This window comes from Amblyomma maculatum, chromosome 6, assembly GCF_055883805.1.
Source record: "Amblyomma maculatum isolate TAMU_Amacu chromosome 6, ASM5588380v1, whole genome shotgun sequence".
NCBI classification, from domain to species: domain Eukaryota; kingdom Metazoa; phylum Arthropoda; class Arachnida; order Ixodida; family Ixodidae; genus Amblyomma; species Amblyomma maculatum.
The window spans coordinates 64,933,976-64,954,240 of NC_139349.1; the positions used below are offsets into that span (position 1 = coordinate 64,933,976).

The window sequence follows — 20,265 nt, forward strand, 5'->3', positions numbered from 1 at the left end:
TTACTGATCCTAGTTTTATGCTTCACTCCAGGGCTCTTTCCCTTCTGATGCATTATTCTTTTTTCATCTTCATTACTATCCCACTTCCCAAATCTCGAAAGTCGCTGTTTGCCATTACTACACATTTAATGTCGCAAAACATTTATTTATGATATTTTTCGAGCGCCATATGCTGCAACGTCTACAACTCCTGGTAAACTTTTATTCGCTCTTAAAGACCGCTAGGTGTTCAGGCTTCTGAAAAATTATTCAGGCACGAGGATTTTCTGGAAACGTATATATCAACAATATCTATGCGCTGCGCTTGAGTCTGTGGCTTGCCTTGAAGACCGTCCTACTGTCGCATCTCACCTGTCCTGCTTTCGCACTGCTGCCGCAGGCTCTCGAGACATTGTGGACTTCGTTCTTCTTTCTCTGCGTTTGCCATTCCGTACAATTTATGCCTATACGGCTTCACTGTCATCAGACAGGCATAGCAAGCATTAAAACCAGTATCATTAAAAGCACCGTTTTTAGCGCACTCAATACAAGACACGCTTTCTCAATCCCATTTGGTACGGCTGGCATATAGATGGAGCTGGCATTGAATTAATGGTACGAGTTTATTAGCAGAGCTTAACAGCAGCTTTCAACATCTGCAGACGCGTCACCGTATACATTTTCGCGACCAGCGAGGCTGGTTTCAACACCATATAAGTAGGTTTCGCCAGTAGCCTGGACAGCCAACGTTGGCCAGGGATGGCGCAAAAGGCTCCATTACAAGCCGAATCCGCAGCTTCTAACGAAGTCAGTCGGTCATGGCTGCAGAGGGCTGAGGAAGAAGCAGCCGGCATGGGGAAAGCGCTAGACCGTGGGCCCTGAGAGCCGCGGAGGCCATGAGGGCGTCCGGTGGCGGACGGCGGCGCCTTCTGGTCCTCTGGCTGCTGGCCTTCGCGCTGTCCGCCGTCGGCGAGCAACGCCCCGACTCCAAGAGCCGCCGTAACCACGGCAGTTCTGCACAGCGTGCCAGGAGGGGTGTCCGATGGCACAAGTTTCTGGAACCTGGGCCATCTGAAGACGCCGCCTATGGACTCGATGCTGACGACAACGAGCAGGACAGCGAGGACGTCTACGCATCGCTGCCGCCACGAATAGAGCACGCTTACCAAGAGGACTGGATGCTCGACAACCTATTGTCCGACATTCAAAGGCAGGACGCTGGCAGCAACGACGAGCATGGCCAGCTGGCTGGACGCGCATCGCATCACCGTTGGATACCCAGGGTCTTTAGTGAAGGCAGTGTTGTTGTGAAGAGCGGTGCGGCAGCAGAAAGCGGTAACACCCGTGCCCCAAATTATGATGCCGACTTCGCAACAAGTACTCTGACGACGGTCAGGACAACATCTGCAATTCAGCAAACGTCCAAAGCTCACACTACAACAACGGTCAAGGATGATGACGACGTTGGCCAGTGTCCTGCGCAGGAAGTTCTGCCCAAGCCGAGCCTGACAACCGCAGCGCAAGAAAAGAAGGAAGGTCTCATGGAAGTACTTTTCGGAACAAAATTAGCGTCCCATATAACGACTGGAACTGCGGCGAAAACAACAGTGAAGAAAGCGACGACGACTGAAAAAACAGCGAAAAATACCACACCGAAAACAATAAAGGTGACAAAAAAAGCTACAAGAAAGACGACCACATCAAGTTCAAAGCATACTGTGAAAGAAACGACAACAGGAATGAAGACAACGTTGCCACGATTGCACAAGCCGCCCAAAATAGCATCGCCAGTTCAGGCGCTTCCAAGCAGCGACAGCGGCTCGTTCATGATTGGCCGTTTCGCGCACGTGTCCCGAGAATCTGCTTACATGGAGCACATGGAGCCCATGGTGGCATTCTCCTGTCGAGTTCACTTGTGGATCATCGGAGTGCTCTGCGCGATGCTTCTATTGGTGATCCTGGCTTACTGCTCGTCTAACAGGCCGCGGACAGATCCTCCACCCGCTCCACGACCACCTGAGCCCCCATCCATGCCGGCTTCTCCGCCAATGTCTCCTACTATCAGGAGACCCCCAACTGAGGTCTGGGAGGACGATCTGTACGACGTGTCGGAAATTGCCAAGATGCAAAGTAGGCCCAGTGTGTCTCATGCACACCCAACCACTTTTCTGCGAGAAGATATAGAGTAGAAACGTGTGGCTTCACTTGCTGTTCATCACTGTCAGCTCCAAAATGGACTGAGACAAACAGATGTGTCGATCTGAGATGTACTCCCACCTAGATATTACAGTACCCTAGAGCGGATTTCTACAGATGCACATTGCTCCCAGATCGTGCTCACTGGCACAGAATCAAGGTGGTTGGGTGGCGGTTGTCGAGGCTGTGTGAGAGCAGCGATGATGGATAGAGAAAAATAAGTGCAGCACTGATCACTGGCCAAGACCGCAGTGCTTACTGTTCCCGTTACTGCGGTCCTTTCTATAAATGTTCAGTTCTTACAAAAATGCCATATTTAAGAGCACGTGTTGCGCTATCTCAGATAGCCCTGAAATACAAAACCCTTTGGAGAGTGTGCTCCCGTTAAATGCTTGTATGTAGGCAACGTATATACGCCACACAAAGCATGGTAACCGACTACACTTTTTATAAAGCATTTGTGCGCCTAATATTGAGGTTCCTAATTTTTTCTTCTAATTGAGAATGATGTGAAAGCGTTCTTTTACCCTAACGTAATCAGCAATTATTTACCGCGTCCGGCAGTATAGCTGGCTGATTTCGCAGATTGGTAGCAGACAATATACAGTTGTCAAGCACTCCGCGTACTGACCGAAAGGACACCACACTTAAGTGAGCTAACGTAAGTAAGCAGAAAAGAATTTTTTTTTTTGCATTTAAGAAGCAAAATATGTGAAGAAAAGTAATCGATAATGCAGACTCGCGCGGTTCAAGAAGACGACTCCTTGCATTCACTTGGATTTTTTTCAGCACCTTGGACTGGCATCTGGAAAGCTATAGGTAGGAAATACCGTAAAGGTGGTTTTGCTTGCGTATGGAGGCTAGGTACCCACTTGGATAAGAAACAGCGTCACCTAGATGTTTAGGCCTTTGTCTTCTATGGCATGGCTGCAGCCTCCTAAAGGCAAGTTGGCAATGTTAGAACAGATAAACCCGAAGTGTGCATGAAGTACATGAGTACTCCCGTGTTATCACCAATGAATCTGCGCGAGTGCATGAAGGTTCTGGTGAGAGGACTCTTCAGACGTACAGGCTGCAGAGCGAGGAGAAACCACCCTGCTTTTCTTGTGCAGTTTTAATTTGTGATATTTCTGTAACACGGGCAAAACTTTCAGCGAAATAACTTTATACAGACATATTTTCTTGAGAATTTAGGTCATTTTGAGTAGAAAGTATTTCCTTCTGTAAAACGGTAACGTCAAACCAGTGACAAGGGCACGTAGCTGGCCAGATCAGGCCACATGTAATTTTACTCTTTTCTATGTCTTATTGCTCATGCCCGTACACCCCAGTTCGATACATGTACCTCTGTTGGCAAACTAAATAAAAAGCACAGAGTAAAAACGTCACCAAAATAACTGAAAAGTCGGGCCCTTGATCTTACTTCATCCTAACCTGAAGCGACTGCTCTCCGTAAGTGAAAACAAACCGTATCCTTGTATAACGTCTGCTCACCAAACTGTCTCTGCGTATGTGTTCCTACTGCATTTCTCTGCTTTTCTAAACCTGAAAACGAACTCTAAGTCTTATCCCCCACTGGTCAGCTGATATATAGGAGAAAGAAACGCAGCCGCTGGGAGCCTTTCGCATTAAACCTACCATCAATTTAGTTGACCGAGACCAGTTCACAAGCCCCCCTTCCATTTTGAACGGCAGCTGATCCTTCCCCCTCTTTCGCTCTCTCTCTCTCTCTCTTTTCAGAGCCGCGCTAGGGGAAAATGGGCCGAACTGTTTCCAGACCGTTGAGTTTTGATAGATTAACTTTTGTTTAAAAAAACGTAACTCAGTTTAGTTCGGTTTACGCCTAACCAGACCGACATTTGTGAACAAGGTTTCCTTGTTCTCTTTTTTCAACGTGGCGATGTGTGGGCCTTTCGGTAGGTTTGTCCATCAAATAAAGTCTGCATAGGCCATACTTCGTCCGCCAACATTTTTCATGGTTATACATCCCAAGTTATCCACTGTCAAGCTGCCAAGTCGCAAAGTGTAGCCCATTGCTTTTCGAAAGCACACAGGCATAGCTTCGGAGATTCTTTTCGCGATCTTTCTCCAGAAGAAACTCGCACGGCGGTTCCAAACCAACGAACAGGCCTGTTCTCCAAAAGTATGGCATATTTTTCTTGCAAAATACAAAGTCCATATTTATCCCTCCTTTTGTACGGGAGCTGAGCAAATTCTGAAGCCGGTAGTACTGAAGCTTTGCCTCGACTTTTTTTTCTTCCTGCAAACCTTAAAGTCCTTTATGCGTGCGGTTTATATATGTGGACTAAAGGTCTAGATAAAAGGTCTCAATCGTCACAAAGAGTATAAGAATTGTTGTTTTGACAGATGTCAAGAGCGGCAGCGGAATGAACGCTGGCATTCATTTTCCTTTTAATAATGAACGTCCCCGTACTTCACGACACCTCTGGGCCCTTAGAATGACTCCAATGAGTGCGAATTTTCTCTTTCTTTTTATCCAAGCATAATTATTTTAAGTGCCCATAATTTTTAATTATGAAAGTTATCTAAGCAGGTGTCATATGATCCCAATACGCTCCACTGTATTTCATCTTAACAAAACCCAGCCAATAAGAACGTTATGAGAGAAATCTGAAAACGAACAGAAATTACACCACGTCACAAAGAGTTTCTCTGAACGATCTGCCATTATTTGGGTTTGTAGCAACTTGCTGCTGTTTGGCTTTGCAGTGAACCCTATGGGTCCCGCTAAACTGAACTTTTAACTGTTCATCTAATGACAACTCGAGTATGGCAAAAGGAATGAGATTTCATTTTTTATTTTTTATTTTCCTTTTCACATTGCAGGACTGTGCTGGGGAACCTCGAACGCGGAGGAGGTTATATTAAATTGCCAAAGCACGCAAAAAAGCTAGAGGCTTCATCGCTCAAGATGGCGCTTCTCTGTTCTTTTCACTGTTACGTGTTTAACGCGGTGCGATGAAGTGTTCTACCGCTTATTAAAATTTACGCGAATTCCTTAACTTTTTTCTTCACCAAGCACTGGCTCCCGCCTTTTCAGTCCTTACTATCCAGCAAACGAAGCGATGCTACCTCAACCGTACTTATTGAAAAACAGTGCGGATACTATAGAAATAATCCAGAAAAGTTTTCTGCAGACCCAGACTTCCGTACTTAGGTGTCATGCCTACAATTTAGTTGTGCAATATATTCAAAAGATTTTCATTGCCCCGTCAAATGGGTTATGAAACTAAGCTACTACTATTTAAAAGCTATGCCATGCTAGAAATAATATATCGCCTGTGCTTACTTCTCAGGCTATTAAGTACAGACTCCCCGTTCAGCATACTGAGTGGGTGACATCAGCGTCGCTCAACTTGCAATTTAATCTCTCCGGACTCTTACGAATACATTTCAAGGATAATAGGCTTTTTTTTTTTTTTTGCAAAATCCTGACGCGTCATCATCTTTCGCATATTTTGAGGAAATAATGATTTTTACACGAAGCGTACAAAGCTCGATTGCTCGGTCGAAAAGCCGTCGCAGTCGCCGTAACCCAAATTGAGGAAAACGGTGTTGGAGAAAAAACGCACGTAATTTCGTATCAGTATTATAGCTGTGCCTTAATAATACCTTGTGCAACGTACAGGTGATATTATATCATTTCGCTTCCCATTTAGCATCAATGTGCTAGTCAAGCTGAAGGCTATTTCGAGATAAGGATTTGAACAAGTTCAGGTTCTCTGACAAGTTCAGGTGTCCACTGAGAGGTGAAATACATACTACACTTTGATATTATAATTATTATTATTATTATTATTATTATTATTATTATTATTATTATTATTATTATTATTATTATTATTATTATTATTATTATTATTATTATTATTATTATTATTATTATTATTATTATTATTATTAATTTCCGGAAACCAAACTGAAACGTGGAAGGCGCCGGTAATCGCACTAAGGCCACAAGGACCTATTAGTAGGCGCAACGTGTTGGCTAGGCACCTTTTAAAACAGAACGGCCCTCACAAGACCGCTGAACACAGTAGAAAGCAACACTGACACTGCAATTAAAAATGGGAGTGTGGCATGGTTTGTGTGCCAGCGCCCAAACACAGCGGATAGCGCACGTGCCACCTACTTGGAGGAACAATTTTACACGCCGTGTTGCTTGCCATATGGGGAGCCATAAACACCATTACGAGAGCTGCAGCCACTAGAGATAATTTCAATGGATATCAAATACTCAGAGATTGCAGAGCTGACGGCACCAACTACAGAAGACGCAGTGGCCAACGACATCAGAAAGAGGCTGAAGCGAATGCGAGAAGTTGGAAAGGACATTCAAATTATAAGGACACCGGGACATACTGGCAAGGACGGGCAAACGCAGCCGAGCACGCGGCCGCCGCGAGCACCACACCCCAACTTCATGCCTAACCCGATAGACTTAAATCCTGACCAAACAATGCTACCTAAAGGCTCCCCTGGCAGAGCGATGATGCGCTATATTGTCACGTACACGGTGACTAAGGATACCAATGATAGCAGGGGGTAGCCCAGACACAACAACACAGCAGCACAGACGCAAACGTGCAAGCGACACTTTGTCCTCCTTTCACACCTCAGTCATGCGCCACCTGGCAACGCTAGGTGGCAATATACGCACCAAAATAAAGCACGACAGCAGGCTTAGGTTATATGAAACAACACCAGCACCGATTTTTGACAACACGAAAAGGCTCACTCGACCACAGGAGTTATGTCTCAATAATTTAATAACAAACCCAGCCTAAACACCACACATACTTGGCAAGTGGTTTCTCGGCAGACACGAAACACTCAAACACAACATATGCACCCATTGTCAGGAACAGTGTACAGCAGGCCTAACACATCTTGTGTGGAAGTGCATCGTTTTCACGAAGAAACAAAATTACGCATTATTACGCATGCCCACCCCAGCAGATCAGATTCTATCAAGCACCGCAATAGAACATTCCGTGGCCACCTATGGCATGAGAGCGGCTACTTGAGTGGGGTGAGAGAGGTCGACTTACAGCGCGCAGATCGGCAGCATGGCAATCAACGAGAAACAGCTTGAAGAACTGTGAAGACGAAGCTATACACCCTCCCCCCCCCCCCCCCACACACACACACCTCCTAACTCTCTAATTGCCTTTCCCTTCCTATAAATCAATCAATCAGAACACCTGTGGAACGGCGCTATGGTTACGGCGCTTGCGTGGTAACGGCTACGGCTCCGCACGGCGACCTTGGTTTTACATAGCGTAGTGAAGCTTTTGCTTTAAAATACACCCCGCCGGGGAGGCGCAGTGGTTGCGGCGCTCGACAATTTATTATATATTTTTTTTTTGGTATCCTCACCATAACATATGTTCCCAAAGGCGCGGGATCGAATCCCGGCCTCGGCGGCCGCTTTTCCCTGGAGGCGAAAAGCAAGGCGCCCGTGTGCTGTGCGATGTCAGTGCACGTTAAAGAACCCCAGGTGGTCGAAATTTCCGGAGTCCTCAATTACGGCGTCTCTCATAGCCTGAGTCGCTTTGGGACATTAAACCCCACAAACCAAACCAAACCCTTCCACCCACGCTTGCATAGGCTGTGGAAACGCCGAATGGCTGTTCGCCACGTTGATATTTATATCAAACCTATCCGAGAGTTTTTTGGGTATTCTGTGCTCCAGATAATCGATGTTTTGTAAACTCAGTCATGTATACCTGAGTTTGTCAATGTACTAGAAAAAGCGATCAATTTGAGCGTTTTATAATTGGAGGTGTTCCATGTAACCCGGCTGTTCTTAACCCTACGGGGCTGGGACAGGTAGGTACGTCCCCGCCATTTGAGTTGCGGGCTAGCCTACCACTGGTGGTTGCATCTGTTGTAGGCCGTCATTGCACCCGCCACCGCTTCGGTGGCGGACGATAGCCATTACGACGCACACCTTTCTCTCTCTCTTTTTTCTTTCCTTATTTTCTATTTTCTCTTGTCCACAGCCCCGCCGGGGTGGTGCAGTGGTAAGACGCCCGACTACTGTGCCGGAGTACCCGGGTTCGAACCCGACTTCGGCGGCTGCGTTTCGATGGAGGCGAAACGAAGAGGCGTCGTGTGCTGTGCGATGTCAGCGCACGTTAAAGATCCCCAGGTGGTCGAAATTACTCCGTAGCCCTCCACTACGGCTCCTCTTCCTCCCTTTCCACTTTCACTCCCATCTTCCTCCCTTCCCTTACGGCGCGGTTGCGGTGTCCACAGAAATCAAGTGAGACAGTTACCGCGCCTTTCCCTTCCTATAAATAATCAGTTTTTTTTTTTTCTCTTGTCCGCAAGAGGCAGCGCAGGTGGCTCAGCTAGAGCCAGTAGCAGGCCCGTGCAGTTTCTTTTCCTTCTTCCTACACTTGCAACAACAACAAGGACTCGCATGTGAGAAATTGGCCAGCCTGTAGCCTTTCTGAATTTAATGCAATAACACACAAAAAAACACGGTGGCTCAGTGGGTAAGACGCTTGGCTACTGAACCGGAGTACCCGGGTTCGAACCTAACCGCGGCGGCCTCATTACGATGGAGACAAAACGCGAAGGCGTCTGTGGGCTGTACGATGTGTGGGCTCTCCATAACGGAACTGCTTTCTCACTTTCTTCTTTCAGTCCCACTTTCCTCCTTTTCATTACATCGCGGTTCAAGTGTCTGAGAAGAACTGTGACAGATACGGAGCCTTTCCTCTCTTTTAAACCATTTTTCTTATTTTTCCAAAGAACTACTAAAATATTCATGGAATGAAAAGGCGGAATTAAAGACGCTTCGCATCTAAAGGCGAAGCTTGAACGTCCCCTAAATTTTTTTTTGTGTGTCCTCTTTCACAATCTGAACTGAATCAAATTAAACGTTCATTTCTTGCTGTTTATAAACTAGAAGAGCACTTAATGAAACTGAATTAGTCGTTCATAGATGCGCTATCCAAATAAACCGTGAAACCTATACACGGTGGCTTTCATGGCTACGCAACTACTCAAATATTTAGTCCTTGCGTTCTTTACTGATTACATGAGCTTTAAAAAAAAAAGACTATTGGCGTCGCTGTGCGGAATAGCGTATGCATTATCACGCTATAGCTGGAGCGAGTTTGTTGATGTTAACAGCACGGCTCAGGAGTCCTCGCCAGCCGTATTATGGATTTACAGTGGCTACCCTTGATTTGGTGGAGCAGGCACTAGTGTCAGTAGAAGTGGAACCGGTATGAACGCAATGGCCACATTCGAAGCAGCGTGTGTACGTTTGGGCTTTTACACGATCAAGATGTCATCATTAATTGGGAAGGTGGTAGCACACGGCTGTGCTTACGAGAGTATGTGCTTATTGGAAGATGTCCATGGTAGTGTGTGCAAGATGGTTTTCCGGTTAGGCCTCGGATGTGGTGTCCATTGAAGAGGTGACCAATATGCGGTCCTTCCCGAATCCAAGCGCGGCTCGCGACATTTGCACCTCCCCTCCTCTCCCCTCCCTTCCCCATATTCATCATCAGCAACAGCAGCCTGACTATATTCACTGCAGGGCGAAGGCCTCTCCCGTATTTTTCAAATTAACCGGGTTCTGTGCTAGCTGCATTCACTTAACCCCTGCGAACGTCCTTACCTCATCCGCCCACCTAATTTTCTGCCGCGCCCTGCTACGCTTCCCTTCCCATTAAGAGATAGACAGCGTGCAGAGTGGGTCAGAGAAATAACTCAAGTTACTGACATTCTAGTGGAAATCAAGGAGAAGAAATGGGCATGGGCAGGAAATGTGGTGCGAAGAGAGGATAAACGATGGTCGATTAGGGTAACAAACTGGATTCCCCGTATTTCTGCCTCTAAAAGCAGCTTTATTCTTCAACCTGCTCTGAAGGACGAAATAACAGTTTTACAATCCAATTATTTAAGTTATTTGCACCTACTCTATGTTCGGGCCAGCCGCGGGTGCTCAGTGGGAAGGGCACTCGACTACTGAGCTGGAGGAGTAGGATTCGAACACGGTCGCGGAGGCCACGTTTCGATGGAAACGAGACGTAAGGCGCCCATGTGCTGTCCAATGTCAGTGCAAAGTAAAGAACCCCGGATTGTCTAAATTACTCCTTAGCACTTCAATATGACTGCCTTTATACCTTGAGTTGCATTGGGACGTTAAACCTCATAAACCATGAACTGAATTGTACTCGATTCGATCCGCCAATAGCTACTAATGGAGTTACCTTTGCGATAATTCTGCCGGTAGTCGCTCCACCGACGGCACCAAGTATTAGTGAATTATTTACTGAACAGTCAATTCAAATAAATAAATAAGTTAATTATTAGGTACTGTTCTCACCAATGAAACGCAGTAAAGTCCGAACAGCGGGCGAACTTTACCGGCAACGATGCTACGAACGACAAGTCCGTCATTTGAGCCAAACTTCAAGGTGCTTATTCCTTGAATGGTGCAGTAAAATGCACAGGCGCATGACCATTGGATGGCTGTGGGCCGTTAACTGTGATCACCACCTCTTTTGGAAGAAATAAGCACAATTTCACAGCCTCATTTTTTATTACGGCCTATAAAGAAAAAGATTTCATTTTTATGGATTTCTGTTCGCCGCATTCATCCTATTATCCGCACTGCAGACGACAAACTTGCGCTCACATCATCATCATCATCATCATCATCATTCCAATAGCATTTGGTGTAAGCAATTGCGCGTGAAAGTCACCGGACAAAAAAATATGCGCCCTTTGTGGCTTTAGTCCTGAAAAAAGGAAACGTAAGAGAGAAAGAGAGAGAAATGCTGCAACATAGTTAATGACCATGCGCTGCCATCTGGCGGTCGTGTTGAGAACTGTCGGCAAGCGCGAATGTTTAAAACTTCAAGGTCGCGCATCAACTGTTTATCCGTGATTGCTCCAAATATGGGTCCTGTCTTTGTAAAGAGAATGCACATTGCAGTCAGAAATGTACCAATTCCTCCTTGGCGTGCAGGCCTCACCGATGCTTTCAGACGCTATTGTCGAAGTTTTCATGAAAAAAGGAAGTAGTACATTTTTGGGGTTCCAGTGAGTACCAGCCAGCAGAGTTACGGAGGACTCCACGTCAGGTTAGTCCGGAAATAATCACGCTTGTTTCGAAATCGCACCATCAACTGGCACGTTTTCGTCGGCAAAGTGCAACCTTATGTGATGCACAGAGCATATGTTCTTGAGGGTGCAAAGAAGTGGGCGAAATCAAGGAAATAATCGATGCCGGGTGTTTGAAAACGAGCGGTATGTTAACGAAGGGTTAGGCAATGCCGGCGGGCATTGAAGAGACTCTGAAATCAGTAATTCTGACGAAGAAGTATCTTGTGTTATTGGCAAACGAAAAAAAAAATAACTAGAAAACAATTTGTTTGTATTTAATGCTACAGACAAGCAGGACCCAGCGACTTTCGTGCTGCATTCACGTAAAACAAACCTTTGCAACTTTGCCAGTAACCATCACCTAAATTTTAACTAGGAATGCTGCTCTTGTAATTCTTGCTATCAAGATACTGATTTTATTATGAACATATGTTTCTAACTGTACGAACAGGTGGAAAGCATCTTTCGGTGTGATGTTTTATCGGGACCATTGAACTCACCTTGAGCGCTCACTTGGGGGACGGCAGGCACTTCATGAACATTGAACATGGGGCCGCTATGCTACCATTAATTTTGCCCGACTCTATTCTATACTTCTTAACCATCCACTCATCCCACTGAATGATGTCAGGAACAGCTAGCGCATGCAGTAGTAAATAAGGGCAAGAAGACACAAAATAAAACTATGATGATTATGAATAGAGGCTTAATTGAGTAAGGGCAGCTTTATATAAAGAGCACTATCACACATGGTACATTCCTTTACACAACGTTGGTCAAATGTCAATCCGTCTTGCACACACTACCGTGGACATCTTCCAATAAGCACATACTCTCGTAAGCACAGCCGTGTGCTACCACCGTCCCAATTATTGATGACATCTTGATCGTGTAAAAGCCCAAACGTACACACGCTGCTTCGAATGTGGCTGTTGCGTTCATACCGTTTCCACCTCCACTAATAGTGCAGCTTCAAGTATACCGTGTGGCAGAAATGCTGACTTCTCGCTGGTAGCCACAGTGCTCCTAAGCAAAAAAATTATCAAGGATGCAAAGAAATAGTAAAATTTAGCAACATTTTAAAAATTTCGTGATTGCCCCGAAAAATTCAGAGGGGTTGTGATCGAAGTATGTGAACAAGGATGTATAATAAGAGCCGGCAGGCGGGATCCAATAATGATGTCGTGCCATGCCCTTAAAGCAGAGCCTATGGGCATTCATCACTGTTTTTATTTTTAATTTTCAAATATGCGCGCTTTCTCTATAGCGTCGTAATTTATACTTGATTTAGAACACATTCTGAGCATTTTCGTGAATGTAGTCCTATCTCTCATTTCATTTCTTTGCTGAAATTACAAACTGTCGGCGGCAATTGTATATGAATTTGCAGTAAGCCGTTATCCGCTTCCTGCCACCCGGATGTGCACATGTGTTGGCTGTATACGTACTGTCAGGAAACGTGGTTAGTTTCTGAGCTCGTAATTTTGGTATCTGTTTATGCAAATAAATTATAAACTGAAAAAGCTAAGAAGAAGAAAAGCATGGTCAAGGGGCGACAACTAATTCTGCTAAATCATCATCAGCCAAACTACACCCTCTGCAGAGCGAACGCTTCTCCTATACTACTCCAGTTAACCCCAACATGTGCTAGCTACATACGCTTGATACCTGCAAACTTCTCAACCCCATCCGCCCACCTAACTTTTGGCCGCCCCCTGCTACGTTTTCCTCCCCTTGGAATCCAATTTGTAATCTGGTACGTAACTAAGACGCAACTGTTATATACTTTCTTTTTCAGTGATACCTGTAAGGCGCTAGTCATAATCTGTGAGCACTCGCCAAACAAATGCTCTCCATCTCAATCTTATTCTCCAATATTGTTATTTCTCTTTGTGATTCGAATCTGCGGTTACATCCTGTCCTAAGTAGACATATTCGCCTACCACTTCCAATGCTTCACTACCTGTTGTAAACTACTGTTCCTGTCTTAGACTGGGGAATATTGTCTTCTGCATATTGGTTTATTGGCCTACTGTTCTGCTTTTCCTTTCTAGGTCATCAATGATTCTCTGCGATTCGCCCCCAGAGTTACTTACCAAGGCAATGTCATCAGCGAATACGGAGGTGTTCTGAAGTGTGGATCGCCGGCATGAGAGGAAAAAATATTCTACTTCTCCGCATGATGCACATAGGTTTGTTGATGTCCACCCACATCTGCATAAATTCAAGCCCAGAATTCTGCACCGCAACAGCGTCATTGTTATTTCACACTGCCTGATTTTGCATAAACGGGTATTTCAATTGTGTCATAAATATTGATAATCCATGGTATTAAGTAGGGAATCGTGGCGGCAAGCCGTTGTCTTCTTCCCTTCTTCCTCCTCTATATTCAACCATCCAGTCAGACCATGGATCTCATCGACGTCGACAATCTTTCTCGTCCACGATCGGTATGATCGCTCGGTGGCCCCGGGTAATGTTACTGACGAGGAAGAAGACGCGGACAGGAGTGCTCGCGCTAGACCCGCCGCGATTCATTAAAATCATTTCACGATCATCGGTCATCTCTATGTTCTCTGTGTTCATTGGCTTGCCGCCCCGGAACAATGTTCCAAAGTGTGCTGCTGTGTTGAGACAGCCGCAGGGTACCGACAGTGTACCGACATCACTCTTTAATCCTACTTCATGTTCTCCACGCCTTCCCGCCGCTCTGGCGTTGAAGGTAGCTAAAGATGCAGAAAATTATTCGAGTATCCTCCATTACTGCGTTCCTCATCGCCGGTTTGAAGTGAGAACAATATCAGAAACATTTCCAAAATCACCTTTGTGCTCCGATGTCATGTGGCTGCTCTTCATAAACAGAGATGAACAGCGAATTTTTTGGGGAAAAAAAACTCGAATTTCAGTTGCAGTCTCCGTGTTACATTTTCTTGCCTTGGTTTGCACCAAACCAAACACAAACCATATACGCGAACAGCCTGCGATCAGCCGCAGTGAAAGAAACAAAGAAAGCTGTCGGGAGGCTAGTCCTGCCTTCTCGTCGCCCAGCCCACGCAACACAGACCGCTACATTTTATTTTAATTCTCTCTAGGAACGCCGAAGTAGAGCAGCTGGCTCTGAAGTGCCGGGTTTTGATAAATGAACTCTCACAGGAAATAGCTTCCTTGGCTCAGTTGCGTTTGAATCCAACCGGGCAGAAAACTGTGAAACAGTTGTGTTTCTTTTCTTTGTGTTTTCGCTGAAGTAGAAACGCGAAAGTGGGAACGCAGCAACGCCTGGCATGTTACGCCGCCCGCCCACGGTTTCCTCGGCTCTTGGCCTGCAGTATTATGTACCCCAACCCTGTTCTTGCTTCCTTCCACGGGATTCTTGGCGACACCATTCACATTTACTGCACAAAACAATGTAACGGATGCTAATGTCAGAGGCTGGCAGGGCCCAAGCTTCGCCAATAATGACTTATTTGTGGTTGCCCTTAGCTGGAATGGGCCATACCCAAAGTTATTTCATCTATATTGCCCATCCAACATTTATTTTTGTTTCTCTTATCGCGCTGCTTGACTTGTCGCAGCCGTTACACTTCTGTCTTTAAGTTTCTTTTATACTCTGGGTGTCCGAAGGAATGCTATGATTCCTTTCACAGTTCCTACAATGATAGAAGTTGATCGATGCATACTTTTCCACGATGTTCACGTCAACGACAATCAGTGACTGGTGTTTCCAGACTGGTGTATCAACATCAGAATGAATCTTAAATTGTAACAAAAAGAATAAAATTAGACCTAGGACAATGTTGAGTGTTACAAGAAAGGAAATTATTGTGTAACGTGATGTATGGTACCAGATTGCAAATTACGAGCGCTGCGACGGAGAACAACAACAACAACTCTCTCGTTGTTGTTCTCCGTCGCAGCGCTCGTAATTTGCAATCATGTACCAACTAGCTCAAATTTCTGTATTACTGCGATGTATGGTACAGAGGTCAGTAATTCTAAGTAATTGTCATCCAGACCGATCAATGGAACAGACTTTTGTCTCATGGTGAATGTGACTTGGCTGCATGTTATTGTTATTAGAATTTCGGAAGTAGTCGCTATGATGCAGTGTATACGAGCAAATTAAGAGCTATGCCATATGCCTTATGAAATCAAACCTAATAGGCATCTTTAGTTTTCCGTGTACCGTGTTATAGCCACCTTTAGCGAACCGTCAATGCCCCCTGCACCCGTCAATGCCCATGTTCACATCGCCTTTAGTATATATCGGGTGGCAGTAGATGTCAGTCAGCTGCGCGCACGACTGCCGCATCACGACCAGTCAAGGCGTGCTCACTGTTTGCGCGCGTGCTGTCGGTACGCTGCTAACGGTAGCCGGTACACGGTGAGCTACCGATAGCATGGAATACTTCTAGCACCCATCTTGGAAAAAAAAAATCAATTAGAAAGCAAAAATAAAGAACAAAACACATCGCACAATACACGGACAGAACATCGCACAACACATACAGAACATCGCACAACACACGGACGCCACTCCGTTTCGTCTCCATCGAAGCGCAGCTGCCGGCGGTCGGGATCGAACGTGGGTACTCCGGCACAGTAGTCAGGCATCTTAACAATTACACCAACGCGGCAGAGCGTCCTCAACTTGAGTAGGACTAGCAACTTAGACCTAAAAAGTGAAATCGCCTCCAGCACTTAAGCGTGGACTCCAAGGCAACGCCAAGTCCCACAGCTAGTATAGAGCTGCAGTCACGCAGCCAATCCGTAAAATCACACTTTTAATAGGTAACAAATATGTATCGCCTTTCAGCCAGCAACACAAAGCTAGGTAAGAGGAGGGCAAAACATGTGCAACATTGCATTATTACATTATTAGAATTTAAGCCGAAGCTCTCTCAATTTTTTTAAGTTGATGCATGAGGCTTTGAACCCGTGCTGCACGCCCCACTGAAGCCATAACAAGACAGTTATCCCAGAGAGCTTAAAGGTATGTTAGGTGCTGTTGATCTCCTGCAAGCTCTTGATAGACGGTGGTAGCATCGCCCGCTATACCGGCTACGCCAGCTTAACCTCTGGAGGCACACCCACAGTCGGGGAGCCCTCCACTGCTTTTATGAAGGGAAAATGTCAGCGAAGATAGCATAATTCGTCAAAATTTCCAGGAAATTGCCCCTCAGCTAGATTTATCGCACCGCTGTTTATGACGATATTTCAACGTTCAATGCTAAGGGAATCAAATAATAAAGGGGAATACAACAACCCTGCTCACAAAAAGCGTCCAAGCCCCTTAGTTCTGCTTTTCTTTTGGAGCGCAGCTCTTTGGTGCCCGTTTCTGCGTTTTTCATTGTCGCCGTTGTTCCTTGTAAGCAGCTCCGCAGCCATAGCGAACTAGCTGCGCGCTGAAATCACTGAGATCAAATGACTTTACTGCGCGCGGGGTTGCGGCCGCCGTAGCGTCGTCTGCTACGGCGGCCGCCATTGCCAGGCCCACTTCAAGGGGGTGGCGCGTGCGCCAACGTGCTTTGCGCAATTGCCGCTTCAAAAACATGGTCGTCTTCGCGACGAAAGCAAACAAAACTGCAATTCATGTTTTTTTTTTTTTTTCTAACGAAGTATCAACAGATTAGGCTTGTAACGGTCTACCGTACAAATATCTATAGATTTGGACAGTCGTTTCTTCTCGCACATGCGAACTGGGGTGCTAGATTACAAAAAGAGCATAGAGCGGCGCACTAAGAGCTTTGCTGCAGGATCACAATGAATTATTAATGACAATATAACAAACAGGTAGATTTCATTCAGTCATTCCCTAGTGTAATAAACAGCACTCCAATTTCCTTGTTGACATTTATTTTCAACCGCATTAATAGAATGGCATGGTTTCAGAGAACGAAAAAGATTCATGTTATTTACGTATTTTGTCCTAAGAAATAAAAACCAGCGCGTTCGCCACACGTGATAAATGAACTCTCAGCGGAAATAGCTTCCTTGGCTCAGTTGCGTTTGAGTCCAACCGGGCAGAAAACTGTGAAACAGTTGTGTTTCTTTTCTTTGTGTTTTCGCCACACGTAAATGATTCAAATATTGCAGTACCTGTACCATGCATGCATTCATTGTACGCTGAAAACAAAACATATCCAAGTATTTATCGATGGCATATACAGCTATTTCGGTCAAAATGCCGTTGGCGTAGACTGTTTGACCCGCGTGTCGGAAACAATTGGGGCTGCGTAAAATCTCATGTCCGAGTAATTTATGTCCCTATTGATTGATGATTGTTGGTGTGTGATAGGCGATGTCGAGTTTAGAAAATCACTATAATTAACTGATCAATGAGGAAAACGAAAAAAAAAAGTGAAAAGGGAATTTCAAAGGTGTCAAAAGGCTCAGAATGAAAAGCCAATGCTTGATAATGCTAATTAGTTTGGTTTGATTTGTGTGGTTTAACGTCCCAAAGCGACTTAGGCTATGAGAGACGCCGTAGTGGAGGACTCCGGAAATTTTGACCACCTGGGGTTCTTTAACGTGCACTGACATCGCACAGCACACGGACGCCACTCCATTTCGCCTCCATCGAAACGCAACCGCCGAGGTCGGGTTCGAACCAGGGTACTCCGGCACAGTAGTCAGGCGTCTTACCACTGAACCACCGCGGCGGGGCGATAATGCTAATTAAGAAAATTTTGAGTGTATTTCATCAATTCAATATTTGAAGAAAAAAATGAAACATGTGCTTAAAGGTGTCAAACTATTCGGAATGGAAACGCCATGTTAGCTGATGCTGAGTATCGGTGCATAAAATATAAAAAAAAATTAAAGTGAAACAGTATCGTCCGTGTGTGTGAAATGCTCTTCCATCATACCCTTTATGGCGTAACTTAAGAGTCCCTTTATTTTTTTATTACGTGTGTAGTCGGCCAATTCGCACCCAGTGGAACCGCCGAATATTTGTTAAGCGAAGAGGACGGTTATTAGCCGCAGTCAAAATACATCAGTTTATAATCGAATGGAATCGACATATTGCCGGCATTGATAAGTCAAACTAACGAGAATCTAATATTTCAATGTACACTGAAGACAGCGTTTGTAAGAGGAAGTACTAACCAAGTGCTGCGCTCAGAGGTTATAAGATGAAATCAAGGAAGGAGCGATGGTGCTTGTAACAGTGAAAGTTGCTTATTCGCGATTCAAAAATATTTCAGGGTTGGTTGAAGCCATGTTTGAAAAGACCGTTCTTTTCTTCAACATGTAGTGCCAATGCAAAACAACCTATGCAATTTGATCCTGTGCATCACGTCACTACTGGGATAAATTAGGTTGTCACCTTCTGACACGTGTTCCTTCAGAGCAGTCAGAAAGGCATGTTCATCAATAGCATATATCCCAGCAGCGCATCCTTGCATTACTGGCAGCTGATAGACGGCAAGGTTATTTTCAAAATGAATCCTCCTATGTAGTGTAGATGCTGCACTCTATTGTGGACTTCTTCAATGAACGCAATTTATGTGCCATTGCCTCATCAGCTTCAACTTCTGTTCTCTCTTTGCCTGGGAGAGAAGATTTATTAAGTATTCGTGGTCGTCAAGATTGTAGCTCGTTGTTCGTGAGGCAAAAAAAATTAAAAAATTTGGCTGAAGCTAACAAGCCTCAGAGCTCATTTCATGTAATACGCACTGGGCACAGGTTTTCTCAGCCGAACCACCGAGAGCAGGTTCTCGAGGGAATCCTGCAACAATTTTCAGGTTGAAGTGGGGTAAGCTGCTGGATTCAAAGTGAGTTTGCAAATGAATGTATAATAAATTTGGCTGTGGCTTCTTGGTTAAGCCTGGTGATTGCGAAGCAATACGTGGTACTATTATTGTACCGCTTGTGGTGATGCTTGGCTGTGCTATATTCACCATGGTGATGCTCCGGTTATGTTTGCTGTTATGGCTATGGTAGCGCTGTACTATGTTTAGCTATGGTTTTACATAGCTAACTAAACACACAGAGACAGAATGACAATGCACACATGTTTCTCGTTTCATCTTTTATTCAAACCTATAAATACAGTCCGGTGGTCCGTAAAGAAATGGCTTTTTGTCTGTACATCACTAATTACGTATTCATCCGAAGGTCGAATACTTCAAACGCATCGAATTTCAACATCGGGGCAGTGCTCATCCTCTTTGCAGCCTGCCTAAGCGCTTTGACTGCAGGCGGCATCTCATGACTTGACGAGAGGAGCGGAGTCATGGCCGTAACTGCCACCGCGCAAGGCGACGGTAGAGTCCCTAGAAGTATTTGCTAGTCTGCCGTCCGAGCGGGGTTCCCTATGGAACCGGTTGGCCGCTTCCCGGATGAAAGCGCAGGGGGCGTTGTACGCATTCGGAGCGTGGTCGCGTTGTGTACGTGGTGCTGTGGCGGTTGTGCCGTAGTGCGAATCTGCGCCGCGCTGATCTCGTGCACCACGCGCACTTTTTTTCGCTCGCGAGCCGGAATGCGCGCAAATTAGCTAGCATGTGTGCAAGTGTGCCTTTTTTTATGTATATGTGATCGCGTTATGTCCAGAAAACGGGGTAAGCGTGAGAGCACGTGTTTCTTGCCCGGGTGCAAGACCGGGTAGCGCTCGTGCAAGGTGAAATGTTCTCTCTTCAGGACACCGAAAGACGCAGGGAAGAGGCAAGAGTGGGAGCGCAACATCAAGCGCGGCTGCAAAGGCAATAACATTGTTTATTGTCTCAGCTAGGGCATAAAGGAATATGCAAAACGAAAATTAAAAGGCGTAATAAATGAAAGAGAATAGACTGGCTGTGTTCTAATAAAATTCAAGAGAGAACGATGATAAGACCCTTGCGTGCAAGCAATGTACGAAGATGGGTTGCTCGGTGAAAGGCCCACTGCCGTCAGGTGCCGATACTGTCGGCTTCAGTGGCGGGCAAACCCACAAGTGGT

At 45.5% G+C, this 20,265-nt stretch overlaps 1 protein-coding gene across 3 annotated transcripts in view; it reads left to right on the plus strand.

Annotated features, from left to right (window-relative positions):
* The window catches only part of Pdk (pyruvate dehydrogenase kinase), a 381,689-nt gene that overhangs the window by 285,242 nt on the left and 76,182 nt on the right, over positions 1–20,265 (plus strand). Inside the window, exon 1 of one of the 3 annotated variants that reach the window (XM_084606831.1) lies at positions 13,496–13,520. The exons of the other annotated variants lie outside the window; for them this stretch is intronic. Within the exon in view, the coding sequence (XP_084462957.1) occupies positions 13,508–13,520 (13 nt within the window). The 5' untranslated portion in view covers positions 13,496–13,507. Of the gene's footprint in view, positions 1–13,495; positions 13,521–20,265 lie in introns of those variants that run through there. 3 annotated transcript variants of the gene reach the window in all.